Consider the following 20608-nt stretch of genomic DNA (forward strand, 5'->3'; position numbering starts at 1 on the left):
AAATTACATAAATGACATGGCTGGGCATTTAGCCACTATTTAGTTATCTGGTAAAACAAACTGGCTTAGGCAAACACTGTGTGCTATTTGAGGAAAAGCTGAAAAACAATATTCACATTACAGCTACATAATGAAGAATTCACTGCATTAGACTCAAGCACATCTGCTCACGCTTGCCAGTCTAAAAGTTGAAATTAAAGGGTACCTGAAGTGAGATGTGACATGATGAGATAAAAGTGTGTTAATGTACCAATGCTGCTTAGAACTATGCTGTGTACCTTATTTTCTTTTGTTCTCACTGTAAGAGTTACGAATACAGCACTTTAAATGACAGTTCCACTGCAGGCAACAAATGACTAATTAGAAGTCCTAAAGCTACTTTGCAGCTAAAAGTGCATACACACGCTATACTAAACTCAGGCGTCTGTGACCACCTCATTTGAGAGTCAAGCCTCCAAACTGTCTCTCAAGAGATCAAGTCCCAATCCCTCTGGAGAACTATTGTGTCTATTTACTTAAGAAACAAAAGTTGAGTGTGGAGGAACAGATAACAAGTTCAATATATGTCACTCTCATGTGAGCTGAATTAGATTACAATTTTGACTGCCTCAGGTAAAGGATGAGGGTAGTTTCTTTAACCTCTTGAGGACCCTGGGCTTAAACCCCCCTAGTGACCAGGCCATGTTTTACAAAAAAGGCCACTGCAGCTTTAAGGCCTTGTTGCAGGGCCGCTCAACTCAGCACACAAGTGATCCCCACCCTTTTCTCCCCACCAACAGAGCTCTCTGTTGTTGGGGTCTGACCGCTCCCCCAGTGTTTTTTTCTTAATATAAATATTTATTTAAAAATAAATGTAGCTATTTTTTTTACTATTTATTCCCCAGCCCTCCCCCCGCCAGCCAATCACTGTGATCAGCTGTCATAGGCTTCAGCTAATGACAGCCGATCACTGCAATGCCTCCCAGGGGGACAGCCGTGTCACACGGTTTTCCCCAGTACAGCGCTGCCTTAGATCGCAGCGCTGTACTAAGTAAATAGACGGCAATTTCGCCATCTAACAGTCTCCTAGCGGTGATCGCCGCTGGGAAGCTGATGGCGGAGCTCTGTCATTCATGCAGAGATGCATAGGCGCGCGCAATCTCCTGCAAATACCCCGCCCCAGGACTTGACACCAATTGGCATTAGGTGGTCCTGTGGCTGGCGCTGCGGTCACGGTTGGCGCCCATCGGCATGACGCAGTGGTAAGCCAGTTAATCATAGATTTTAAACTTTAAATACCAAATAGGACTTTGGGATTCCAGGAAAGTCCTATGTAGAATTAGGAATATTGTTTATCTCATCAGTTTATTTTCTCTTCAGGTTTCTTTTAAGCCTTAGGATAGGTTCACATTACAACAGGGTTGTGCTGTGGGAGGCCACAGCGGAGTTCATATTGCTATCCACCGCACAACTCCCCCTAATTCTCCCCACTCCTCATTCTCCATTGTAACAGACATGCCATATGTAGCTTTGCTCTCTATGACATATTCGACTTCCATTCAGGGTGTGGAACACAGACATAATGGACATGTTGAAATACTGTTGAGTGGACATGTTGAGTTGATTCTATGCTTTAAGTCCTTCGCTTTACAAATTTTATCATTGTATTATCATTGTATAACAGAGAACCTGATCGACATATCAATTGGTCCACTGTGGTCCATTCGGTGAAACGTCCCAATTTCAAGCCAAGTGTGAACCTTTCCTAACTCCAGAAAAAACATATTTCAGATTTGAACATTGTGGAAGGGAAACAGAACATGTATGTTGCTGTCTATAGCCCTCTCTTTGCTCTCTTTGAGCAGAAACCATTTGGAATTATATTACACAAAAAAAAAAATTCTCTGAGTATTCCAGGTAGACGATCTGTGGGTTGAGAAGTCAACAGTGATGCCACAACAGATTTCTAGGATCCCAGTTAAATTGCTGTTCATTTCATTTGATTCTAATGAGAATAAAGGCATTGAGGGATGAATAACAGTTATGAGGAATCTCACAAAACGTTTTCTCATAAATAGCTTTCCGACGCCATGTCAAGCTTCTAATCCAGTTTGCTTTGGAGATTAATGACTGTGCATGAAATTATGGTAAACATTGAAATTCTGGAAACTTCATCCAGAGGTCTCCTGGAGGAGAATCCTTCATTATGCTCCATACAAATATGTCAGGTGTAGGGTGGTCAGATGTGCAGACATAGAATGATCAGCTGCCAGACACTGCAGTCAGAAACTGCTGGTAATTAGAGCATACATGGTTATTTAATCCATTTGTATAAGTTCATTAGGGAAGACATATGACATTTATAATGCACTTTAATCCTGGCTAACTCAAAGCACTTGAGCTGCAGTCACTAGGGCACGCTCTATAGGCAGTAGCAGTGTTGGGGAGTCTAGCCCAAGGACTCTATACTGAATAGGTGCTGGATTACTGAACAGGAAGAGCTGTATCAGAGGCAGAGCCCTTAACCATTACACTGTTCAGCCACATTACTTTAAAAAGGAAAACCACAACAGTAAGCAGTGAACCCCAATACCATTCTGCCTTGGTGAAGCAATAAGTGGATTAAATCCAATGGGGCCAATTACATTTTACCTGAGCAGAGTTGGCCAAAAGCCAAAGTCTAAAAATGGCAAAGTGTTTTATGAAAAGGGTTGTAGGGAAAAGGATGGAATGGAGGGCAACTGAATAAATCTAGACTATAATAGAACTATTGTGTCTATTTACTTAAGAAACAAAAGTTGAGTGTGGAGGAACAGATAACAAGTTCAATATATGTCACTCTCATGTGAGCTGAATTAGATTACAATTTTGACTGCCTCAGGTAAAGGATGAGGGTAGTTTCTTTAACCTCTTGAGGACCCTGGGCTTAAACCCCCCTAGTGACCAGGCCATGTTTTACAAAAAAGGCCACTGCAGCTTTAAGGCCTTGTTGCAGGGCCGCTCAACTCAGCACACAAGTGATCCCCACCCTTTTCTCCCCACCAACAGAGCTCTCTGTTGTTGGGGTCTGACCGCTCCCCCAGTGTTTTTTTCTTAATATAAATATTTATTTAAAAATAAATGTAGCTATTTTTTTTACTATTTATTCCCCAGCCCTCCCCCCGCCAGCCAATCACTGTGATCAGCTGTCATAGGCTTCAGCTAATGACAGCCGATCACTGCAATGCCTCCCAGGGGGACAGCCGTGTCACACGGTTTTCCCCAGTACAGCGCTGCCTTAGATCGCAGCGCTGTACTAAGTAAATAGACGGCAATTTCGCCATCTAACAGTCTCCTAGCGGTGATCGCCGCTGGGAAGCTGATGGCGGAGCTCTGTCATTCATGCAGAGATGCATAGGCGCGCGCAATCTCCTGCAAATACCCCGCCCCAGGACTTGACACCAATTGGCATTAGGTGGTCCTGTGGCTGGCGCTGCGGTCACGGTTGGCGCCCATCGGCATGACGCAGTGGTAAGCCAGTTAATCATAGATTTTAAACTTTAAATACCAAATAGGACTTTGGGATTCCAGGAAAGTCCTATGTAGAATTAGGAATATTGTTTATCTCATCAGTTTATTTTCTCTTCGGGTTTCTTTTAAGCCTTAGGATAGGTTCACATTACAACAGGGTTGTGCTGTGGGAGGCCACAGCGGAGTTCATATTGCTATCCACCGCACAACTCCCCCTAATTCTCCCCACTCCTCATTCTCCATTGTAACAGACATGCCATATGTAGCTTTGCTCTCTATGACATATTCGACTTCCATTCAGGGTGTGGAACACAGACATAATGGACATGTTGAAATACTGTTGAGTGGACATGTTGAGTTGATTCTATGCTTTAAGTCCTTCGCTTTACAAATTTTATCATTGTATTATCATTGTATAACAGAGAACCTGATCGACATATCAATTGGTCCACTGTGGTCCATTCGGTGAAACGTCCCAATTTCAAGCCAAGTGTGAACCTTTCCTAACTCCAGAAAAAACATATTTCAGATTTGAACATTGTGGAAGGGAAACAGAACATGTATGTTGCTGTCTATAGCCCTCTCTTTGCTCTCTTTGAGCAGAAACCATTTGGAATTATATTACACAAAAAAAAAAATTCTCTAAGTATTCCAGGTAGACGATCTGTGGGTTGAGAAGTCAACAGTGATGCCACAACAGATTTCTAAAATCCCAGTTAAATTGCTGTTCATTTCATTTGATTCTAATGAGAATAAAGGCATTGAGGGATGAATAACAGTTATGAGGAATCTCACAAAACGTTTTCTCATAAATAGCTTTCTGACGCCATGTCAAGCTTCTAATCCAGTTTGCTTTGGAGATTAATGACTGTGCATGAAATTATGGTAAACATTGAAATTCTGGAAACTTCATCCAGAGGTCTCCTGGAGGAGAATCCTTCATTATGCTCCATACAAATATGTCAGGTGTAGGGTGGTCAGATGTGCAGACATAGAATGATCAGCTGCCAGACACTGCAGTCAGAAACTGCTGGTAATTAGAGCATACATGGTTATTTAATCCATTTGTATAAGTTCATTAGGGAAGACATATGACATTTATAATGCACTTTAATCCTGGCTAACTCAAAGCACTTGAGCTGCAGTCACTAGGGCACGCTCTATAGGCAGTAGCAGTCAGAGCTGATTGCTATTAGACTAAAAGGCGCCCCAGGGCCCCCAATCCTCCCAACACCTTAATCTCTAGTTATCTGGCTTGCAGTCACTGCCATGTATCTCCTTTTCTTATTTCTCTCTGCTTCATACACAATAGGGGAATAGTAGCTGAGTGAGTTTTGCGCCCCCTCCTACACTGCGCCCTGAGGCTGGAGCCTCTCTCGCCTCTGCCTCGGCCCGGCCCTGGTAGCAGTGTTGGGGAGTCTAGCCCAAGGACTCTATACTGAATAGGTGCTGGATTACTGAACAGGAAGAGCTGTATCAGAGGCAGAGCCCTTAACCATTACACTGTTCAGCCACATTACTTTAAAAAGGAAAACCACAACAGTAAGCAGTGAACCCCAATACCATTCTGCCTTGGTGGAGCAATAAGTGGATTAAATCCAATGGGGCCAATTACATTTTACCTGAGCAGAGTTGGCCAAAAGCCAAAGTCTAAAAATGGCAAAATGTTTTATGAAAAGGGTTGTAGGGAAAAGGATGGAATGGAGGGCAACTGAATAAATCTAGACACGCGAACAATAGATCAGAACACACGTGAAATTCATTTAAAGAACTAGACAGTTGTGATGTGCTTATTTTTTCATGTTGTTTTACTATTGAAAGCACCCAGGAATGAGTACATATTGGCTATATATTGGCTAACCGCCGCTCAGTTCAGGGCGGGGAGAGACAAATGACAGCTCTTCCTGCTGCCGCTAAAACCCCCGACGGCGTTAAATACTATTCCCCCTCCGAGTTGTCGCAACTCGGAGGGAGATGTAATTTGGTGGCTGGCAGCTTACAGAGCCCTCAATTACCGTTACGCGGGGTGCACATCATAGAATTACTGCTATGACGGCGCCAAGCTTCGGCGCACAACGCTCAGCGCCACGCACCGAAATAACCTGATTCGCCTAGGAACAGTATACCCAGGCCAGGACACTTACCAGTGACAAGTGACCACAAGTCAACAGAGACTGCATACTGTATCACAACTCAATCTGCTCAATCTGAGGATGAGACAAAAGACACTTGCAGAAATTGTATCTGACAGGTGATATAGCAAATGAACCACATGCTGCAGGCTTGCTCAACATTAATCATAATCAACCATCAGCAGATAAAAAGTACACTAAACATTTTTTTCCGTGTATTTGGTGTCATATTTGCGCATTAAAGCGAGTCTTTAAAAAGGTTCCCGCGCATAAGCAGATTATCTTTAAGGAAATATTCTTTTATACTGCTTTTGCCAGTGATCTGCCCAATTATAGGCAGCCCCTAATGAGTCCAAGTATGGTCTATCTTATCTGATTCAGTTAAAGTGGGATTACACTCCCAAAATGAAAAGTAAAAGAACATTTGAAAGCATTGCCACACATTCCCTGTGTGTAAAAACCTGTATTTTCACTGCAGCGAGGGGGGCAGTGGGCAGAAGTGCATTACAACCAAAATACAAGGAGACATCAGGTGAGTATCAGAGTTTGTGGTTAGAATTAGGCATCAGTAGAGTTAATATTAGTTGATAGTGTAATGGTGGGTTCAACTAAAGTAAGGAGGTCAGAGTTAGGCATTTGGAATTGGAAGTATATTTTGGCAAGAAAGGGGTTAAGATTAAGGACAAGAGGCTAGGGTCAGGCATCAGGAAAAGGTTAATGTTAGGATGGGGAATGTTTGGGTGAGAGGTCAGGAAGAAGTTAATGTTGTGGGATAAGTTAGAGGTAGGCATTAGAAGGAGGTTACAGTCAAGCCAGAGGTTATTGTTAGGTGCCGTAGGGAGTTTTAGTAAGGGTGACAGAATCAAGTAGACAAACGATGGGTAAGAAATGTCCAAACCATCGCTAAAAAAAGCAACACAGCCTAAAGAATAGCCACAAAATGACACGTATGTGCCTGTAGCTTATTCTACACCATAGTGGCTTCTGTCTTCTGTTACCAGTTTTAGGCATAGCGCAAGAACTTGGGGGTGCATAAATACATTTCAGGACAACTTTCTTGGATGGAAACAATGCCTATAAATAATCTGAACTCTGCAGCATCCTGAACAGCACAGTGCTTGGTCTGTATGAGAACAGTCCATCCCTTGTTGCAAAGGTCCGTTGTAGAGCCTTGGGGCAGCAATGTGCTGGTCAACAAAACAGCAATGTAACTGCATTTTAAGGGCATTAGCCTTGAAGCTTGTGTGACTGGGACGGGTACATAAAAAGCACAGTTCTTCTAATTTGCGTTACTTTGTAAAATAATGAGTCTATTGAAAGGGATGAAAGGAACTGAAGCACATGCTGCTATCATACATCATCCTCCTCATGGTATGACCATCAGCTGACTAAATGAACAGCTATCTCCGTGAATTAGATCACTCTCCCTGGAGACAAATCCATCCAAGTACAGTTAAAGTGGCAGGTTTAATATAAGCTTTTCGGTCTCCGTGTTCCCCAAACCCCCGTTCTTCTCACTCAGGGCCACATCCTATTAAAGGTGATAAGTATCTTGCAGATGCGAGCTACTTATCACCTTGCCATCTCTCACATCCTATTGTCGGTTTCCTGTGTGCGATGGCTGATCGTTAGGGAGCATTACTCAGATGAAAGCCTAAATGATGCTCACTTTTCCCAGGCAATGGGGAGCTCCCCTGGAGATATGTGTGAACTTGCCGAGAATCCGCTACCATCTTCCACCGCTGCATCTGGGGGTTCCCTTTAATAAGGAGACCCCCAAAGCTTCCCGTCTTGCTGCCGAAATCGCCAAAGCTCCCCCTCCCTGGCAGCTGAGCTGTCACCCCTGATTAATTAATCTACCTCTGTTAAACATTCACCACCTCTCACCATAATGACGCTGTCATTACAGTGTATCTATCACTGTAATTACTGTGTATTAGAGATCCCCAGCAAAAGCACCTTTGAATCTCTCGCCAGGGCTCCCCATTGGTCCACTGTCTGGACCATTTACCCGGCTGGAGATACAAAGATGCTTTGCCGTGGCTCTGATACACAGTAATTACAGTGAGAGAAATATAAGATTACAACGTTGTTGCGGCGAGAGGCGGCAAATGTTTAGCAGCAGTAGGTTCATTAATCAGGGGTGATGGCACAGCTGCAAGGGGGGCTTATGTGATGTGCGGTGGCCTCCAGATGCAGCGGCGCAACACATGCGTTAGCTGGTTGAAACCTGCTCTTTGCAGGTCTAAGCTAACACTCATGTCTGACAGGAAGCATCTCTTAACGGCAGCATGAAAAAGGTAATAGGATAGGGTGTAAAGAACTCGCTGGACAATTACTCGCACCCAATTGAGTTCTTTATTGCCTGGGGGGAGGGGGGTGTTATTGCCAATTGGATTAGGTGAAGCACCCATCACCTAATTTCAGAACTTCTCAGAGCCCTGTTCGGCGGGTGCGCACACATCTCCAGGGGAGCGAGGGAGCAGTGCCTAATTTCAGAACTCACATTCAGGCCCTTATCCAATTCACTTTTTCTCCCAGGAGATAATTTAATATTCTCTTCAAAATAACTTGTCAGCCCTCTGCAACTGAAAAAGTACCAAAAGTAGGTGAAAAAGTACTGTCAAAATTATTTTATTACTGTCAAGTATTTTCTTGTTTGCTGGTGTCTTAAAGTGACACTGGAAGCGAAAAAAAAATAATTATGATATAATGAATTTGTTGTGTAGTACGGATAATTAATAGAGCATTAGTAACAAAGAATATAGTCTCATATTTTTATTTTCAGCTATATCGTTTTTCTATAACATGGCATCATTCTCTAACATTTGCAGTTTACACACTACACTCAGCATTCTAAATGATTTCACAGAGCAGGCTAATGACCTTTTGGACTTTCCTCAGCAGAAAAAAACAAAATACAGTGGCAGACACTTGAGATAACAAGCTTCAGAAGACAGAGCTCTCTGCGACTTTGAAAGTTGGAGAGATCAGTGAAGCTCTTTTGCATAGATAACAACTGGAGTTTGTAAGATGCACTTTCTGTTCCTTTGATGCCAACAACTGGAGTTTCTTAACACTTCCTGTACTGGAATCTGCATTAGACTCATATCTCTGCTGCTAATATTTTATTTCTTAGCTGTACTACACATACAAATCATTATATCATAAGTTGATTTTCACTTCAGATTCCCTTTAAAAGGCATTTTATCCATAGGGTGTTAAAATATCACCTAGGAGAAAAAGTAGTAGAAAATGTTAATGGACGGGGACCTCAGTATTTTTCTTATCTTGTTCGTAATATCGTAATATACTGTATGTATTCTAGTTCTCTTCTTCATCATCTATTCATTTCCTGTTTTGAATTTTTTCACAGTAATTTTATCATTCCTTATCTCCAGAGAAAAGTCATGTGGTTGTTACACAAACCATCTAGGTCAAGTCTGACAGCTTATTTCTTTCTAAAACTGTTATACAATGAAGATGTAGAGCAGGCTTTCTCAACCTGGGTTCCCTGGAACCCCAGGGTTCCTTGAGTACTCTCCAGAGGTTCCTTGGCATTTTCCCCTATTGTTGGTGACATATAATAGAGCACATTATAATAGTGGGAACTGTAAAAAAAAGAAGCACTAGATTGGGGGTCAGAATAATGAGCACATTGATAAAAAGCACTAGTATAAGGAGACACTGTATTAGGGGCTAGTGATATGAACAGCCACATCTATTTTTAATGACCATGCCTCCTGCAAAATAAATGTAAGGGTTTCTTGAGATCGCAAAATTATTTGTAGGGTTCCTCCAGGGTAAAAAGGTTGAGAAAGGCTGATGTAGAGAATAAGTCCTTCAAGTACTACACACCTTCTAGACAAAGCTCTTCAGTGACATCAACATTTGTGTCTGTTCCACAGAGATCCTGATCTTGTCGAGAACTCTTCTCTGTACAGAGGTCTATTATGGGGAGAAAGCTGGACCTGTCCAAACTGAGCGATGAGGAAGCCAAGCATGTGTGGGAGGTTGTCCAAAGAGACATCAGTCTACGTAAGAAGGAAGAAGAAAGGATGGAGTAAGTAGACCACAGACTGTGGTATCCATTCAGCAAATTTCTCTGGTGTCGTTAAAGTCTGTTTTATCTCCTACTTTAAAGGACAACTGAAGTGAGAGGGATATGGAGGTTGCCATATTTATTTCCTTTTAAGTAATACCAGCTGCCTGGCTATCCTGCTGATCCTCTGCCTCTAATGCTTTTAGCCATAGACCCTGAACAAGCATGCATCAGATCAAGTGTTTCTGACATTATTGTTAGATCTGACAAGATTAGCTGCATGCTTGTTTCTGGTGTTATTCAGACACTACTGCAGACAAATAGATCAGCATGGCTGCCAGGCAAGTGGTATTGTTAAAAAGGAAATTAATATGGCAGCCTCCTTATACCTTTCATTTTAGTTGTCCTTTAAGGATCTTGCTACCTACTTGCTTTATGCAAACATTCAAGATAGATGATTGTAGCCATTCTAGCGCACTTGTACCGTTAAAAAAAAAAAGATTGAGTTCTGTTACAGTACTGTTTGTGATTCTCTTTTTTTTAACAATCATCTTTTTATTCAGGGTAAAACAGAAGCACAAACAAAATAAGACAAAGTATGAAATATAAGCTGAATCATATTAGCGAACTGGATGAGTATACTCACACAAAATGCAATACATACAGGGGATTCATATAGCCCAATATAGAAATAAAAATAAAGAAGAACATATAGTGAGCTATATGATCAACCCTGTAGAGTCAATAGGTTCACTAAGGAGAGAAAAATGAGTCCAATAGTCTTATCAGAATATAACTGCATACTAAGAACAATAAACAACTTATCAAAAGACTACTGAATGCAGAAAAGAAAACTTAAGATCAAAACAAAAAGTGAATGCAAAAAAGGGGAAGACAGAGTAAACGAAAGGACTGACTGATAAGAACTTGCTATACAAGGAACTCTGATGGGGAGGAAGGAGTGGGAGAAGCAATAAACGCAGAATCAAAGAATCATACAAATGTTGAATATATTCAATAATGAATATATTCATTATATACTGTCCACATGTGTTATAGTGGGGGGAAGGGGTAACACTGGTCATACTTGGTGGGGTAGTTATTATGACTACACGTTAATGGGAGAGTGCCGGAGGGAAATGGTGGCCTCACCTGCTGTAAAGGGCAAATGGGAAATAGTTGCCACATTTGATGTGGGTGGGTGGCTCCACTTGCTATGTGTAAAACAAAGGAGTCCACCACAGGGGAAAAGAGGTTAGGGTGGAGGATCTTAAGGCTCGTACACACGTTCATCAAATCTGCCCAATTGTCCTCTGAACTTGGTCTGTTGGACGACAATGAGGCATGTGTACATGTGGCAAATGACTAGACGAGCAGCTGATAACAGGCAGGTTGCCCGATTCATCCGGTGGATCAACTCACATGACTTTTGGGCTGGACTGTTGGTACCACAGAAAAATTTCACTGAGGGTATCCTCCGATTATTTCATTTTTATCTTGTGCTATGTTCAGAGCCGGGACAAGGTCCTTCAACACCCAAGGCTGAGACAGCAAAGTGCGCCCCTCCATCCCTCCCACCCCAGCTGTCACACACAGATTGCTATTAGATAAATAGGTGCCCCAGAGCCCCCAACCTCCCCAACATCTTAATCTCTAGTTATCTGGCTTGCAGTCACTGTCATGTATCCCCTTTTCTAATTTCTTTCTGCTTCAAACACAATTGGGAATGACAGCTGAATGAGTTGTGCGCCCCCTCCTACACTGCGCCCTGAGGCTGGAGCCTCTCCAGCCTCTGCCTCGGCCCGGCCCTGGCTATGTTTCTATAACTTCAGAGTGCTTTAGGGCTTCTTTAAAGTGATGCTGAGCAGGTTCCAAAAAACAGAATTGGTACTTACCTGGGGCTTCCTCCAGCCCTCCTGGCTCCTCTCCTGGTCCAGCTGGAGGCTCCGATAATTGCCAACTTCCGCCTGAAGTCACCAGTATGAGTCCCCGCCTCTCATGTGAATACAATTGTTGTTTATTATAAACCAACAATACTTGGTGTCTACTTGGAGGAGCTAAGTCCACCCCTACCTCCATTTTTTAAACAGTTTTTAATTGCTGTTATACTACTTTGGCACCTCTGTTATATATCTCAGAATAATATCACTGCAATTATCATGTTACATTTGGTAAGAGGCTTACTTCCTATTAAAGTTTGGTGGGAGGAGGGTGAAGAGGGAGAGAGGGGGGAGAAAGAATGTGCAAGTTTTTTACATTGAGTACCTGGCCACCACTGAAAGCTTCCAGCCTAAACTTTGCAATTCTTTTTCCAAAAATGAAAATGTTATGGAATGCAATTATAGAAAGTGAACCTAGAAAAGGCTTAAAGTAAAATAGATACCCTGTCCCTGTCCATGGTATTGACATGAACAGTGGTGATCCCAAGAACGGCAATAAAAGTGAGATGAGAGTCCTTCCTCTTCCCAACTCTACAAGTACTTTTTCACCTACTTTTTGGTACTTTTTCCATTGCAAAGTGCTTAAATGTATTCTAAATCAAAGATGAAAAATGATCTCATAGGAGCTAACTCAGGAGAAAAAGTTAATTGCATATGGGCCTAAATGTCTTTGTTCGAGAAAAGTACCCACTTTCTGTCAGAAGAGAAAGTGAGGCAAATCTTCCCAAATACACATCCAATTCCATGCTGTGCAAAGTGGAAATAAAACGTGTTTTCTGGACTGAGGATTTAACTGTTGCTGAATCAGTCATTATCCAAGCCCACCCCGTCGTCTTTTACACCTACAAGTTGTGATACCATCTACTAGTAATAAAATATACAAAAAGTCGGTAATAAAAAAAGGTCACACAAACAGTGCAAATAAAAAGTCAATGCCGAGAAAAACTACATTCCAGAGCTTCCTTTTACTTTAAAACTCATCCTACTAGCCAAACACCATAATTACTCCACCTTGTTCAAACCCAAAAAGCAAACAGCTCCTGGAATGAGGTGCACAGAAGTGTGAATCACCCTAAAGCTGAACAGAGGAGTGCCAACACCACACTGCTGCCAGATATTTATTTTACAATATAAATTCACTCTTAAAGCATACCTGAACTGAGAGGTATATGGAGGCTGACATATTTATTTCCTTTGAAACAATACAGATTAAACTAGCATGCAGATCAGGTGCTTTAAATGAAGTCTGATACAATTAGCCACATGCTTGTTTCAGGTGTGTGATTCAGACACTACTGCCACCGAATAGATCATCAGGACTGCCAGGAAACTTTTTTTTTGTTTAAAAGGAAATACATATGGCAGCCTTCATAACCCACTCAGTTCAGGTGTACTTTAAGACCAGTTTTACATCTAATTTTTGTGTTGCGGTGGAGATGCCGCATCCCTCCGCAATGCAAAAATGATTAACATGTGACCCTGTGACAGAGTATGCTGATAGGGTCATAGCGCTGCCCCCCCACTCAGAGACGTACTCCCTGCTGGACAGGAAGTACGTCTCTGGGATTTTCAGGGATCCCTGTGGTATTCCCATCATTCCAAACATGCATGCCGCAATGCTGCCGCCAACCGATTTTAAGTGGTATGTGTCACCCCATTGACTTACATTCCTTTCGCCATGGAAGTCCAGCGGTACCGGGCACTTCCGATGCAACGTAGTAAGTGTGCTAGGTCCCATTGCCTTGCATTGCCCTTGCATTACTCTGTGGTAATACAGTTTTTTTTCAGTTTGTCACTAAAAATAATTCATGTGACATGGGCCTCAGCCCTAAAACACACCATCTTTTATTCTTTTGCTTGTCACAGTTAAAATGATACACCATATAAATAGCTTTTGGGGCACACAGCAGATTGTTAACCACGAGTAGCACCAATGGATTTTTCAAGGCCACTTTGTTTTTCACCAAAAGCAATAGAGTCATTCTTTCATATCAAATCCCCTGGAGTGTCAGAACATTTGATACAAGTCAAAAATGTCACCATTCTGAAAACTAGAGACCCAGATCTACACAGATACTGGTATTGTGTAACATTTGGACTCATGCGGTTTTGCAATAAGAAAAGCAACAAACTGGCAAGTATAACAGATAAATAATTGTTTGCACCTAATAGATTGGAGAATCCGATAAAATAAAATGAACCGTAATCTAAACCAAACTTGTGGTCTCGCAAACACCCAGGACCAACCTCCCCAAAAATTACTGGCAAAGAAATGTACCTGGGACCAAATCATTCAGAAGATACAGGAAGGAGGGAGAGGAAGCCTGAGAGTGAGTCAGGGAAACAGGAACCTTAAAAACGCTTGAAATAGAGCACCCCACACTACCCAGAACCGACCTGCAATAGGGCAATCACAGGAAATATGTAGTAGGGTCTCGATGCCACCGCAACCCCGGAAGCATCAAGAAGGAACCGAGGGATAAAATATATGTTACCTATCAGGAGTAAGGTACCAATAGTACAGTGATTTGATTGGAGTATCTTTAAAAATATTGGACTTAACCAACCATGCAACAGTGTTCCAGCAGGAAGACCACTGAGAGGGGGTCAATTGCTGCCCAAACTCCTGTTCCCAGGCTTACATGTATGGTATAGTAACCTCAGTTGACTTATTAAAGGACACCCAAGGCGAAAATAAACTAATAAAATAAACAATTGTATCTATCTTCCTTCTCCTAAAAATGACTTTTAAAGATATTCCACAGTTTTTTATTTTATGTTTTTAATACTTTTTAAGTTTTGACTGTTTTATTGTTTTTGCTCAATGACACATTAATTGAAGTATGCCAGAGCTAAAATCTATGAACTATTGGCCCTTTTTATCTCTTTCCTGCTCTCAGGTGCCATTTTCTGCTAGGAAAGTGTTTTATAGTTAGAATTTCTTATCACTGAGGGTCACACTGTAGTCACTTCCTGTCTGAGTCAGGACTGAGTCAGCCACGAACATACCTGATATTCAACCCTTTAGGCAGAGAAAGAAAAAAAGGAACACAGCATAGTTATTTGTGTGCTAAGCACTGTACACACATGTCTATCTCATCATGTCACGTCACCTCGTCACCTCGGGTATCCTTTAAGTAAAAGAGAATATAATGCTGAAATCCCTTTGGCCTAGAAGTTGCAAAATAAAATAGTTTTAAAAGTGGTAAGCTCCAAAGAAGGAGGGGAAGAGAACTGTGCCTGGTAATAATGTCTGATTTGGCAGTACTGATAGGCCTCCCTCAGAGGAGCATCTCTGCCAAACTGAAATTGTTGAAAAGAAATTAGCATACCCCTCATACAGAGTAGGGTAATAGGCAACAGCCAAAACATATACAATAATTTCGGAAGGATAATTACATTATATATATATATATATATGTGTGTGTATATATATATATATATATATATATATATATATGTGTATGTATATATATATATATATATATATATATATATATATATGTTAGATTGAGTTTGTCCCTACCTAGGTTTTATGTGACATGAGTCCAAGTTTTAAAATACACCAAAATGTATTCTGCAGCTCGAGACGGTTAAAATAATACAACATATGCCTCACTTAACAAACAAACTGTTAGCGCAGCAGCTCCAGCTGACTATCTTTGCATTCATACACTCTAAGGGTAAAGGTATAGCCTGCCCCACTCTCACAAAGTTTGTATAGCTTGACCCCATATCGTGAGCATTTATTGGTTTCCCAGCCTGATTCCCAGCCTGCCGTGAAGCTGAATGAGGGTCTCGTCTTTAGCAATGTGCTTTCTTGGCATATAGACTTCTCTAAAAAAGTAATCAAGGTGACTCAAAAGAGACCTTAATTTAAAGAGGCAGTCATGGGCTGGGCCATCCTTAGGCAGGTGTTGAGAATTATCATTAAAAAGCAGGCACTTCAGCAATTCATATCGTCCTTTGGTCATAGTTGCTGCAAAGAGGTGTGTGCTGAGGATAGGATCCCTGGACATGCAGTCTCACAGCTGTGCTTTTTGGTAAGGCCCATTCTGAAGGTCAGGCCAAGAAAACTTTATCTCAGGCACCTTAGTGGGTGCAGCGTAGTTGGCTGTGATAAACTGGATAGCATAGAGTTTTGTCTGCTCCACAATATACTTGTGGTGCCCATACATCTAGTCGATGATGAGCAGATTCGACCAAGGGGCACATTTCTCTCTGATTGAATCTGATTATTACTATTATTATTATTATTATTGATTTACAAAGCGCCAACATATTCCGTGGCGCTGTACAAAGTAAGAAACAAACATGGGGTACTTAAGACAGACAATGGTGTACACTAATATACAAGATACATAACTAGTGACAAAATACAAAAAATGATACAGCATACAGAATACAAAATACAGAAGTGGTAATGACAGTGATAAAAGTAACATGATGAATAAAATGTATAATGATTTCCAAGACACAAAAGGGGGAGAGAGCCCTGTCCTTGCGAGCTTACAATCTAAAGGGAATGGGGGGAAACAAGAGGAGGGGTAGTATACGATAAAATATATAAAGGCAGTGTGTTTTAGGATACCTAGTAGGAGTGCAATTTGGTCTTAGGACAAAGGGAAGTGGCTTAAGGTAGCACATTTGCTTGTCGGAACAAATGAGTTTTTAGAGAGCGTTTAAAAGTAACAAAGGTTGGCGAGTGACGGATGTGTTGTGGGAGGGGATTCCAGAGAAGGGGTGAAGCATGTGCAAAATCTAGTAAGCATGAATGTGAGGACTGGAGGTGCTTCTAGAGGAGGACAACAGAAGATCGTGTGCAGATCTGAGATTGCGATTGGGTTTGTATCTGGAAATTAGTGAGCATATGTACCGGGGAGAGAGATTGTGGAGAGCTTTGTAGATTAGGGTTAGGAGTTTGAACTGGATCCTCTGGTTAATTGGCAGCCAGGGAAGAGCTTGACAGAGAGGGTCAGCAGAGGAAGATCGAGAAGAAAGATGAATGAGATGAGCAGCTGAGTTCAGTACCGACTGGAGCGAGGCCAGTTTGTTAGAAGGTAGTCCACAAAGTAGTATGTTGCAGTAGTCCAGACGAGAAATTATAAGAGCATGTATTAACATTTTGGTTGTCTTGAGTGAGAAAGGGACGGATGCGAGATATATTTTTGAGTTGGAGATGGCAGGAGGCAGGAGCTGGTTATGGAGTTAAGATGAGGAATAAAAGAGAGAGAAGAGTCGAATATTACCCCAAGCACCGTGCTTTGGGAACTGAAGATATGGGAGTGTTATTACATATAACATTTATAGTTACTTCAGGCAGAGAGGTGGCCAGAGACGGTGGGAAAATTATTAGTTCTGTTTTACTCATATTAAGTTTTAGGAAGCGAGAGGACATGAAGGAGGATATAGCAGACAAGCAGTCAGGAACACGCTTGAGGAGGGAGTTAAGGTCTGGGTCCGAGAGGTACAGTTGTGTATCGTCTGCATACAGGTGAGTGACTAAAGAGAGATCTATCGGCTGACCATACACCACTGGCTGATTCCTAATCAATTTCAGCATGAAATCTCTTGGAAATCGTCTGAGTCCGATAAGTCCGCCGCCTCGCTCATGCCCCTCTTGTGTATAAATGTTGCCCCCATGTGTGCATTTATAGATTACCTGTCCTATGTCGCCCACTGTGCAGTGCCCATCCGTCTTCGGAATCCAACGCTCTTCCGATAGCTCTATACATGCTGCCGGCATATAGCATGTGGCGCGTGTGTGATGTCACACACACGCCATGTGCTACATGCCGGCAGCATGTATAGCGCTAACGGAAGAGCAGAGATTCCGAAGATGGATGTGCACTGCACAGTGGGCGACATAGGACAGGTAATATAAATGCACACATGGGGGCCACATTTATACACTGGGGGAACAGCTCCAGAGGTTTTGTTGCATTCATCACTCATCCCAATATCGCTTGCTGTTACTGCCGCTCACCCGATCGACCACGATGGCCCGACATCTTGCAGCTAGTGTTGGGCGAACAGTGTTCGCCACTGTTCGGGTTCTGCAGAACATCACCCTGTTCGGGTGATGTTCGAGTTCGGCCGAACACCTGACGGTGCTCGGCCAAACCGTTCGGCACACATGGCCGAACTAAGAGCGCATGGCCGAACGTTCCCCGAACGTTCGGCTAGCGCTGTGATTGGCCGAACGGGTCACGTGGTTCGGGCCCGAACGCGCTCTGATTGGCCGAACGGTCACGTGGTTCGGGTAAATAAATACCCGAACCACGTCATATCTCCGCCATTTGTCTGTGGGTTTAGCTTTGGGTAGGCAGGCAGGGTAGTTCGCTCTCCAGCCACGCTAGCCAGGGTCCCCCCCAGTCATTGTGTGTCGCTGCTGGGAACAGTAGTACACTGCTCGCTCAGCCACACTATATATAGCATTGTTTACTGCCACTGTGTACCTCGCTCAGCCACGCTATATATATAGCATTGTGTTTTCTGACACTCTGTGTACACGGCTTAGCCTGACTAATATAGCATTGTGTGTACTGCCACTGTGCACCTCGCTCAGCCACGCTATATATAGCATTGTGTGTACTGCCACTGTGCACCTCGCTCAGCCACGCTATATATAGCATTGTGTGTACTGCCACTGTGCACCTCGCTCAGCCACGCTATATATAGCATTGTGTGTACTGCCACTGTGCACCTCGCTCAGCCACGCTATATATATAGCATTGTGTTTTCTGACACTCTGTGTACACGGCTTAGCCTGGCTATATAGCATTGTGTGTACTGCCACTGTGCACCTCGCTCAGCCACGCTATATATAGCATTGTGTGTACTGCCACTGTGCACCTCGCTCAGCCACGCTATATATAGCATTGTGTTTTCTGACACTCTGTGTACACGGCTTAGCCTGACTAATATAGCATTGTGTGTACTGCCACTGTGCACCTCGCTCAGCCACGCTATATATAGCATTGTGTTTTCTGACACTCTGTGTACACGGCTTAGCCTGACTAATATAGCATTGTGTGTACTGCCACTGTGCACCTCGCTCAGCCACGCTATATATAGCATTGTGTTTTCTGACACTCTGTGTACACGGCTTAGCCTGGCTATATAGCATTGTGTGTACTGCCACTGTGCACCTCGCTCAGCCACGCTATATATATAGCATTGTGTTTTCTGACACTCTGTGTACACGGCTTAGCCTGACTAATATAGCATTGTGTGTACTGCCACTGTGCACCTCGCTCAGCCACGCTATATATAGCATTGTGTTTTCTGACACTCTGTGTACACGGCTTAGCCTGACTAATATAGCATTGTGTGTACTGCCACTGTGCACCTCGCTCAGCCACGCTATATATAGCATTGTGTTTACTGCCACTCTGTGTACACGGCTCAGCCAGACTATATAGCATTGTGTGTACTGCCACTCTGTGTACACCGCTCAGCCAGACTATATAGCATTGTGTGTACTGCCACTCTGTGTACACGGCTCAGCCAGACTATATAGCATTGTGTGTACTGCCACTCTGTGTACACCGCTCAGCCAGACTATATAGCATTGCGTACTCTGCCAGTCAGTGTGTATATTGCTGGGATCAGTAATACTCCACTCACCGCCAACCACTATATGAGCTCACCATGAGTTCCTCAGAGACCTCCGCTGTGAGCAGCACTCCCAACAACAGCAACAGCCAACGCCCCACGCAAGCTATAGCATCCACTACAGCAGCCAGTGGTCAGCAGCAGCCCTCTCCGGAGGAGAATGTTGTGTCCATCGGTCCGTCGCCAGAACGATTAATGAGGGCTGCCATTGAGGAGATGATGGGGCCTGATGTGGAGGAGGAGGTCGGGCTCAGGCCAGCATCCCAAGTTAATATTGAGGACGATGAGGGGTCTGTGTCTGGGGATGTTGGGGTGGCAGAGGTGGTGGGTGGGTCAGACTCAGGAGAAGAGTTGTATGATGAGGATGATGATCGGGACCATCTGTATGTGCCTCAGAGTCCGACCCCGGAAAACATGTTGTATCGTGTGTTTAGGTACTAAAATCTGCGTTCCCACTTCCCAGTACTGCCTGCAGTGCCCGGGTCCACGGATCCATATAATTTTTTGGGCAGCACTATCAAACTGTGGTACTATGAGTGAGTTGCCATGGTCCTTCTGTGCTGCCTGTCACACTCACCGTCTGTCTGCAGATGGATTGTTCAACACAGCTACGCCATCTGACATGTAGTCCTGGACCTTGACCATCTTCTCTAGGCGATTGGTGTTGGAGGACGTGGAACTGCCCGATTGCTGTTCTGTGGGCTGCTGCATGGGTGTCAGAAAATGTTCCCACTCCAAGGACACTGCCAATACCATTCCCTTTTGGGCACTAGCAGCAGCTTGTGTTCTTTGCTGCCCTCCTGGTCCTCCTGGGTTTGCTGAAGTCAGTCTGTCGGCGTACAACTGGCTAGAGAAGGAGGAGGATGTCAATCTCCTCTCTAAAGTCTCCATCCTCAAGGGCCTGCTGGAATTGTTCCATTTTTGACCTGTCTGACACTTTCTTCAATCAGTTTTTTAACATTGTGTTTGTATAAACTGGGTATAAACCCAGTAATTGGTGTTGTCCAGATTCCAGAATAATGAATAATAATGAATAGTGAATAATGCGCGGGCCGCGTTCAATGCAGTCTAGCATGAATTGAGCCATGTGTGCCAGAGAGTCCTGCCAGACTCCTCTATCTTCATGTTCTTGTAAGAGTTGTGATTGTTGTGATGCACCATATTCGTCACCAGCATCACTTTCTTCCTCTTCTGCTGTCCTTTCCCGCTAAATTGTGGAAGTCCAACGTGCACCGCTCTGTCCCTCGGCAGTGGGGGCATCCAATTCCTGCTCCAACTCCAGCTGTTCCTCGTCCTGTTCTTTGTCATAGCTGGGACCAGCGTTTCCTGAGGCAGGTTGCCTGATGTTGGTATCATCACGCTGATCGTTTTCATCTTCAGAATCCCCC

The 20608-nt window shown here is 43.3% G+C and overlaps 1 protein-coding gene across 6 annotated transcripts in view; it reads left to right on the forward strand.

The window, feature by feature from the left end:
* MLPH (melanophilin) overlaps nucleotides 1-20608 on the forward strand; it is a 117451-nt gene that overhangs the window by 13684 nt on the left and 83159 nt on the right. For all 6 annotated transcript variants that reach the window (XM_068245334.1, XM_068245336.1, XM_068245338.1 and 3 more), the window contains exon 2: nucleotides 9530-9684. In XM_068245334.1, the coding sequence (XP_068101435.1) occupies nucleotides 9575-9684 (110 nt within the window). In that variant the 5' untranslated portion in view covers nucleotides 9530-9574. The remainder of the gene's footprint in view (nucleotides 1-9529; nucleotides 9685-20608) is intronic.

This window comes from Hyperolius riggenbachi, chromosome 7 (assembly GCF_040937935.1).
Source record: "Hyperolius riggenbachi isolate aHypRig1 chromosome 7, aHypRig1.pri, whole genome shotgun sequence".
In the NCBI taxonomy this organism is placed as follows: Eukaryota; Metazoa; Chordata; class Amphibia; order Anura; family Hyperoliidae; genus Hyperolius; species Hyperolius riggenbachi.